Genomic DNA, 9,103 nt, shown 5'->3' with positions numbered 1-9,103 from the left:
GCGTCAGTTACCTCAGACTGTTCTCTTGAGATCCGGAACTGCCATCTTGGGCAAAATGGCCAACATACTGGCCAACATTGTGGCGAGGAGCACCCTCCTCAGTGCTCTGGAGGAGAAGAGGCGCCAACAGATGAAGGTGTGAGGGGAAATTTGGGTGGCGGTGGAAGGTTCTCCTCAACACAAGGCCACGCTTCCACCTCAACGCCTCTGCACAGGGTTTCCTCAACGTTCCTCCATTCTTGCTGCTCTCCCACAACTGCAGACCAGCTCCTCATCCCTTTCCATATCATGGCTTCTCAAGTTGCCTCACTCTGCCCTCTACACATGTAGTGTAGGCTTCGCCCGGCCATTCTGAACCTCTTCATAGTCCCAAAGGGTAGCCATGTGTCCTAGGCCTGAGCTTTATTAGCTTCTTTGAATAAAGTATGAACTTCACTGACACAGGGTATTTTATTTACTGACCTACTTCCGGCTCTGGCTCTCAACAGTGTAAGATTCAACTGCCATTCCTGTAAAATGGGCCCAAGACGCAGGCAAATAGCTACTAACAGAACCTTTTGTGTTCTCCTTCCCTCTGACCCCAGAAATTCCTGCTCCATCGGCTGTTCTTTGTCGCGCTGTTGCGAGAAAATGCGGAGAGCGCAGATGTCACAGGTATGGGAGCTACCCTCTCATACAGACTTTCGGGAGGCAAGGCATTGGCTGTGAGCCTCTTCCAGTGCTGGAAAAACAGCCTCAGAGATGAACTGGGCTGCAGAACTTCCACAGGGCTTTTCTGTGGCAGGAGTGGGGAATCCTTTTCAGCCTGAGGGCTGCATTCCCTTATGGCAACCTTTTGAAGGCCACATACCAGGGCTGGCAGGGCCAGAGGCAGAGGTGGGTGAGGAGGCCCTCTTGGTAGTTCCTCTGCCCTCAGAGGCTCATGGGGAGGGGGGGCCTTTGAGGCTGGGACAGGGCCTTCTCTTAGGTGGCCCCTGAGCTGTGGAGCTCTCTCGCCACAGTGGTGTGTCTGGCTCCTTATCTGAAGGATGACGAAGATGCATCCTCTTTAACCCAGCCTTTTGACACTTGAGGTGTATATTTTTAAGACCCACCTTATTTATATGATTGTAAGTGGGTGAAAACTGTGGTGCAGTGGTTAAGAGCGGTGGACTCGTAATCTGGTGAACCGGGTTCGCGTCTCTGCTCCTCCACATGCAGCTGCTGGGTGACCTAGGGCCAGTCACACTTCTCTGAAGTCTCTCAGCCCCACTCACCTCACAGAGTGTTTTTTGTGGGGGAGGAAGGGAAAGGAGAATGTTAGCCGCTTTGAGACTCCTTCGGGTAGTGATAAAGCGGGATATCAAATCCAAACTCTTCTTCTTTTTGATGTTGTGATTTAATGTTGCAATCTACCCTGGGACCTTAGGGTGAATGGCAGGTAAATGACAACAACAACAACAACAACAACAAATAATAATAATAATAAACATTAGCTTTGTACAGCAGGCCAGTCTCTATACACAGTCTCACATGCACCCAGTGTTTTTTTCCCTGGCAGTACTCAAGGGTATTCAGTACCAGCATCTCTCTTTCTAGAAGAAAAACACTGCACACTTCTCTCTCTCTCATTCGTAGGAGGCATTATGGAAGTTCAGATACACTTTCCAGCCAGGTAAAAATACTCATAGAGGGTGAGAGGCAGGGCCAGGGAGTGGGTAGCTGTGGCTGGAGAAAGGATATGATGTGGGAAGAATAGTGAGGGCCAGGTACAAAAATCCAGAGGGCCACATCTAGTCGGTTCATGCACAGTCTTTGAAAGGGTGTGGCTCCATGGGTATGGCCATGACCTGTTTGGGTCCATTACACTTGGGCAATAGTTTTTCCAGCGGATCTCTCAGTTGGTCTCCTTTCGCTCCCTCCTCTTCATAAGCATACCATGAGCAACTTTTCCAGAGGATTTCCAAGGTCCACCTAGGGGAGTCCCCCTCAGGCATCCTCCTCATCTACTCTCACTGTCTTCTGCACATTCTAGAGGTGAGTCAGATCTACCAGGTTCAAGCCAAGAGACCCCTCTTTCTAAAAGAGTGCACGTTAATCACAAATCCCAGAGAAATCCCACATGCAACTGAATGTCTGCACATATTTACTTGTAACGATGACTTGCTTTGCTCAATGGGATTTATATTCAGGTAAGTGGCCACCGGAGGGCAGTTGGGTTCTGCAAAAGGCTGCTTTGCGTTTTGGAAGCAATTTATTGATCGTTTCATCTGACTGGTTTGCACCAAGTTTGTGGGCAGTTTTAGACAACATTGGCTGCTTATTGTGCATTCATTCTGATTTGTTTGTGAGGAAGTTAGATGTGGTTGCATCAAGTAATTATAATACCAAACTTCCCAGTGCCTTTCAATTTCCTTACTGAAAACTCTCCAGTCTTTGGGGAAAGTGGCTTTATTTTGCAAGTGCCTGACCAACATCAGCTGTGAAAGCTGAGTTTGTCGATAGGCAGTTGAATCCCACCTGAAAACAGGGAGTCTGGAAATGCCTGGAGCTGAGTATTTGACTTAAAAACATCCATCAAACCCAAAATTTAGAAACAATGACAAAACTCCCATTTTGCCTCTCATGCTACTCTATTCCTGTCCTCCATAACAGAGGATATCAGACCCCAGAGTGATTGAGCATTTATGCCTCCCCCACTCCCTGCTCCCTTTGAAAATCCAGATTCTTTCATATGAATCTGCCCAGGCTCCAAGATCTTCAGGAAAGGCCCTTCTCTCCATCCTACCACCCTCACAGACAAGCTTAGTGGGGACGCATGAGAGGGCCTTTTTTGTGGCTGCTCCCAGACTTTGGAACTCCCTTCCTAGAGAAGCCAGACTGGCTCCCTCCTTGCTGTTCTTCGACTGGCAGGTGAAAACCTTTCTATTCCAACAATCCTTTAGGGAGCTGGTGATGTAATGTTTTTACTGTTGTAATTCACATTTTTAATAGATTTGGGTTTCTTTATATTGTTTCATTGTATTACTGTTCAATTAATTACTTTTTAATGATGGTCTTTTCTATGCAATCAGCTTTTCTATTTTATCTGTGTTTTGCATTTTTATCTGCAAGCTGTCTTGAGTCCTTGTCTGGGAAAAAGGAAATAGTAGTAGTAGTAGTAGTAGTAGTAATAATAATAATAATAATAATAATAATAATAATAATAATAGTAATAATAATTTGTAGGCATCCAGCGGCACACTCTACCATATCCTTATGGACTTGGCAGCTGTTGAAAATCAAGACTCAAAGTAAGTGATTGGAAACTTGTTCAGGGGAGACTGATGGGGGCTGGTCCATTAGGGTGAATGGAGCACAGACCCACCAACCTCATTCTTCCTTCATAGAAGCATAGAATTGTAGAGTTGGAGAAGGGACCCAAGGGTCATCTAGTCCAACCCCCTGGAGTGCAGCCCCCACTCGCCTGCTATTCTCTTACTTACAGTCTCAGAGGGCGGCCCTGCCCATCAACTTCCTCCTTCTTAGTGCGCAGGCAGAAAATTGCTTGCAAAGATGTCTATATTTTTCAAAGCGTCATGCAAAAATGTGCTTACTAGGAGAAATTCGCACCCAAACCCAGGAAACGTGGGGGAACTGAATTTAAGATTGGATTGGAAGAATGAGAAAGGGAGAGAAACGAAAAGCTGACGGATCTGTCCATCCATCACTACCCCCACCCCCAGTGCTTTAATACAGGACGTTAAGATATTAGCAATGTCTCACAACATCCCGACCAGACTCTTCAACCAGTGGTACGCCACAGCAGTGGAAGTCCCAGTAACTCTCGAAGACGTTACACAGACCCAGACGACAGAAGAAGTGATCACAGAATGCCTTACCCTCAACCTGAAACTGGGAGTTTATCTTGCGACTCTCAAGGTAAGGAAGTATGCATGTACGAAGAGCCTGCTGGATCAGGCCAATGGTCCGTCTAGTCTAAGGTTACCAGACGTCCCCGTTTCCTGGGGACAGTCCCCGGATTTACAAATCAGTTCCCATACAAAATCTATTGAAGTTGAAAAGTGTCCCCGGATTCATTGGAAAAAATCTGGTAACCTTAGTCTAGTCTAGCACCATTCTCACTCCTGTGGTTTCCAGCAACTGATATTCAGAAGCACTACCGCATCTGACCATGGTGGGAGAGCACAGCCATTGTGGCTAGTAGCCATCAATGGCTCTCTCCCCCATGCATGTGTCTAATCCTCTTTTAAAACTATCCAAGTGTGTGGCCACCTCTGTCTCATGTGGCACTGAGTCCCCGTTTAACTAGGTGCTGTGTGTGTAAGAAAATAATTTTATCCATCCTGAGTCTTCAAACACTCAGCTTCACTGGATGTCTGTGAGTTCTAGGTAAGGTGGGTGTGTTGAACCTCATCATATTATCTGCATCTCGTTGGCCCCGATTGCCCCAAAGCTATCAAAGTTGATTCCCCATATCCTATACTTGCATGCCAGGAAAATAAAGCTATTCATTCCAACTGGTGCCTTTCTTCGTCTTTGAGTGGAGAGCACATGTGGGCTTTCATTTGGGGCTTCTTGCTGTGAGGATGCTGACCCAGCAGCCAGGCTCTTCTGATGTTCTAGGGATCATAGAATTGGAAGGGACTGCAATGGTCATCTAGTCCAACCCCCTGCAATACATGAATCTTTTGGCCAATGTGCGGTTCAATCCCACAACCCTAAGATTAAGACATCTGTTTTGGAAGGCATGGGGGGGGGAGTGTTTCGGTCTGATCTGCTTCAGTTAGCTTGCTTTTATTTATTTTCCTTGATCTGTTATGGTATTTTTTATGTATACTTTTTATTTTGCACATAACAATATGTATCAAGAGAATAATAACTTGTTACAAAAAATTTGGATTGTTATAAAAAATAAAGATCTGTTAGATTTAGAAGGATTTCATATAAGATTTGGTTGGCACGCTTACCTATGGCGTAACAAGGGAAAGGTCCATAAAGGATTTTCTAACCACATTTTTAGAGGGCCACTGCTAGAGGTGTGGGAAAGAAACAAAAAATTACTGGAACAGAATACCCCTTGGTGGCTATCGCCAATTGATATCCTGACAATAAAAAAAACAAACATCGAAGGAGAAAGATGGACCTACGAAGATTTACTAGTAAAAACAGAGACCGGTTGGAGGATTAGGCCATATGAAGAAATAAAGAACAAATTGACAGGTTGGATCCAATTTCACCAAATTAATTCTATATGGACTGAAGATTAAAAAAATGGGATAAGTGAGAAAAAATCTAGATTCCAGATTGAAATACTAGAAAGCAAAACAAAACCCCTATCGAAAATGTATAGCCTGTTGCTTGAATGGGACACCAAGGATGAAGAAGTAAAGGAGGTAATGGTGAGATGGGCAATGGACTTCGGATATAACATAGAGTTTGATAAATGGCAGGCATTATGGAACAAAGGTATGAGATTCTCGGCATGTACAACACTCAGGGAAAATATGTATAAAATGATGTACAGGTGGTACGTAACGCCCGTAAAACTGGAAAAAATATATAAAACTGGTGATAAATCATGTTGGAAGTGTAAGATCAAGGAGGGTGATTTCTATCATAAGTGGTGGTTGTGTGAGCCTATCAGAAAATTCTGGGAATCTATTTACAACGAACTAAAAAAAATCTTCAAATATACCTTTATAAAAAAAACCAAAGCCTTTTTGCTGGGAATAATTGGAGAGGAAATCAAAAAGGAAGATCAAACACTTTTTCAGTACGCGACAGTGGCTGCCAGAACTCTAATAGTGCAGAATTGGAAGACACCAAAAATCCCAACCATAAATGAGTGGCAATCTAAACTATTTGATTATTTAGAATTGGCAAAAATGACACAGAAAATAAGAAATCAAAAAGACATAAAGTTTAATAAAGAATGGAATAAATTTATGGCATACATGGAAACAGAGGTAAAAAATCTAAAAATTACAGTAGGTGTGATATAACACTTGTGATGTAAAGAGCTTTCTGAGGAAAAGAAACTGCAGATAGAAAAATCTTATAACACATTCCGAAACCGAGATGAAGGGAAGTCAGTCAGTGTTGTGTGTTATGTAGTTAATTTGTTGTTGTCTTATGTTAGGAGATTTTCTTTCTTTTGTCTTTTCTATTATTATTTCTTTTTTTATTTCTTTTTATGTATTCTTTTTTTGTGTGTATGTGTTATGTTTGTTTCTTTTGTTTGTTTTAATGTACGATGTTGCAAAATGAATTAAAACCAGTAAAAAAAATTTAAAAAAAATATTTTGTACATAACAATATGTATCAAGAGAATAATAACTAAGAAAGCTAAGACTGATCTCTTTCTTTAGATCCCACTGTTTTTAAGATCTTGCTTTCTCATTAGGTTGCTTATATTACGTGATTAAATATCAACCAACCAACCCTGACTTGGGAACATTTAAGGAAGAAAAGGTGAGCAAAGTATTTCCAGTTGCAGAAGGAAAACTAATCACTGCAATGCTCTTTATTGGCAATTGTGCTTCCTCCCCGTGGACATCAAAGGTGGGCAATAAAGGCCTCAGCGATTGTCTCCACACGGTCGTGCCGGAACTTCTGATGCCAGCAGAAACCATCCAGTATTTGTGCAAGGCTAAGGAGTGCCTCAGTCCAGAGGAGTTTCTGAAGATATACAACAATCCTTTGCAGCCTAAAATGGATTCAGGTACGCTGCCTTCCGCCACTCTTTCCACCGATAGGCACCATTCTCCAGTATGTGAGAATCATGGGTGGGTGGGTGGGGGTACAACACTCTAACTGCTAGACCACACTGGCTTTTTCAGGTCAAGGGCTGCATGTCAGTGTTGGATGGGGGCAGAAAGGTGGGCAGAGCAGTGGATGAGACTCCCCCCCCCCCTTTTAAACAGCAGGCTACAATTTAATCATGCATATATCACGCACCTGCCCAGAGGGGCTCTTCTGGCTTGTTTAAGGAAGGTGAAGTGCAACTCTGGAGAGACGTCCAATTCAATATTCTCTTACCTTCACACCTGTTTGTTGTCCCCTGTCATGGATTCCATGGTAGCAGACCGGTGGTTCCCAGAGGTCTCCCTTCTAGGCAGTGACCAGACCTAAACCTGCTTAACCTCAGCAAAGGGGTGGGTCTCCTGTGCCTGGAGACCCTGGAACCACCAAACTAGTGGGACTTGCCTTTGAGGGGAAGATCTGCTCGTCCATCCTGCATCTGAGAACAGAGGTGGCTACTTGCCATGACGGCTACTTTATGCCAGCGCTAGATTAAATCCTGTGGAGGCCCCATGGCAGTAGAAATCTCGCCCCACACCCTGCTCTAATGGGATAACACTGAACTAAGAAAACTTGATTGTAATTTTCTTTCAAGATCAAATCAATATTATTTTGATTCATTGTCGCGGGGTCCTAAGAGGCATGGAGCCCATAGGCCAGTGCTGACTCTGCCTATTTGGTAATCTGGCACTGCCTTCAGCCTGCACTGTTGGAGGAATTATGCCTCTGAACACCAGTTGTTGAATTTAAGTCCTGCTTGCAGGTTCCCCATAGGCACCTGTTGGCCACTGTGAAAACAGGGGGCTTGGCTAGATGCGCCCCTGGCCTGATCAAGCTGCCAGGCTCCTCTTATGTTCTTATTTATAACAGTTCGGGTCTGGTGTATGGGGATTTGCAAGGGCTGTTAATTATCTGACACTGCTTATAATTTCCTCCTCCTTCCTTGCAGAATGTGTGTGGCCTACTCCTACTCATATGATTTCATGAAACCTTCCAAACTGCCAGTGTTTTCATGGGTAGCAATTCAAGGGTGCTATTAACTTGCAGAATTGGCTAGGAATGCCAACGTCCATTAAATCTCCTTCCAGCACACATGGTCAAGGGTCAAGGCAGCAATAAACGTGTTAGTGAAGCCAGGTGTTGCCTACAGTTTCTGTGTCCATTTATAAACATAGGGACTGTAAATGAAATTCAACAAGGTGTGTCTCTTCTGAGTGGCTGCACTCTCTAAATTAGAGACTGCACTCAAGTTCTGCTCTCCTACCACTAAGAGACTTACAAAAAGCGAAACCACATCTTTGCCTACTGCTTCACTTTCAGTGAATTAGTATTTTTATGTACACATGCATGCATACACACTATTGTGGAATTAGCCAGTGTAGAGGGGGAGTAAATCCTATTTGGCTCACACTGTTCCCCCACCCCTGAATGTGATATTCGAAGGGAGTGATGCCCCTCCCAGTGTGGGGAGCTGTTCTGGTGGCGTACCATTTTAATTAGAAGACATTTTCCTTACAGTAGCAGAAGTGAGAATAATTTTACTAAGCACATGACTCCAAAGTGATGTTTCCAAAAAAGAAAAGAAAACTGCTTTCCAATTCCAACTCATTTATAACAACTGAAAGTAAATACACAAAGTTTTCCAAAGTTTTCAGCTTGACAGCAGCTGTTTTTATGGGTGTTACAGAAACCAAAGCAGGGGTGGTTAATACAAATAACTATGAAAACCAAAGGGGGGGGGGAGTAAATAACAACACTGGACGAGAGAGAGAGAGAGAGAGAGAGAGAGAGAGAGAGAGAGAGAGAGAGAGAAGCACTGAAATGGTTAGAGAGACAGTACGTTTCCTTCTACAGTATAACAGTCCATCAAGGCACAAGGATTTTCTCCACTGCCAGGGCAAAAGGGACTGAGAACCAGCAGTCTCCTCCTGCCAGCACACGTGGAGGTTGAGGGTTGATTTTTTTTGTTTTTTTGGTTCATATTTTAACAAAGTCTGCAGCATGTCAGAGACGGAACGTCTCTTGTGAGCCATCTCCTTGGTAAGAGCAAAAAAAAAAAAAAAAAAAAAAAAAAAAAAAAGAATTAAGAGGAAGAGTTCAACAGAGGCCTTTAAAAGGTTGTTTCCATTATACATGCATTGCTTTGGATTCTCTTGGAATTGTTCAGCCGTCTCTGTTAACAGCAGCAATTAAGCTTCCGATATACTTTTCGGGGGCAGCCAGACCACCATCATCCCAGCCACAGCTTAGGCACCTTGGTCAAGACACAGGTCATTAAACTTCTTTGGATAGCGGGGTAGGTGTTTCTTTTCTGGAGAAA

At 43.7% G+C, this 9,103-nt stretch overlaps 1 protein-coding gene across 1 annotated transcript; it reads left to right on the top strand.

The window, feature by feature from the left end:
* Positions 1–8,872, top strand: LOC128401790 (testis-expressed protein 47-like). Its single transcript, XM_053365257.1, has 8 exons — positions 1–136; positions 585–654; positions 1,913–2,016; positions 2,704–2,892; positions 3,208–3,272; positions 3,759–3,900; positions 6,544–6,703; positions 7,733–8,872. Exons 1-8 carry the CDS (start codon positions 56–58, stop codon positions 7,768–7,770), a joined length of 849 nt encoding a protein of 282 aa, XP_053221232.1. The 5' UTR covers positions 1–55; the 3' UTR covers positions 7,771–8,872.
* Positions 8,873–9,103: the final 231 nt, after the last annotated feature.

The sequence above is a fragment of the Podarcis raffonei genome, chromosome 14 (assembly GCF_027172205.1).
Source record: "Podarcis raffonei isolate rPodRaf1 chromosome 14, rPodRaf1.pri, whole genome shotgun sequence".
Lineage (NCBI taxonomy): Eukaryota > Metazoa > Chordata > Lepidosauria > Squamata > Lacertidae > Podarcis > Podarcis raffonei.
Note: the sequence above shows the minus strand (reverse complement) of the source record. Positions and strands in the feature narration are given on the sequence as shown.

Bases quoted from the DNA above. Each gene is read 5' to 3' on its own strand.
- LOC128401790 (XM_053365257.1), top strand. From the start codon at position 56: ATGGCCAACATACTGGCCAACATTGTGGCGAGGAGCACCCTCCTCAGT. The intron at 3,901-6,543 runs GTAAGGAAGTAT...TGGACATCAAAG, and splicing joins TTTATCTTGCGACTCTCAAG to GTGGGCAATAAAGGCCTCAG. The intron at 6,704-7,732 runs GTACGCTGCCTT...CCTTCCTTGCAG, and splicing joins GCAGCCTAAAATGGATTCAG to AATGTGTGTGGCCTACTCCT.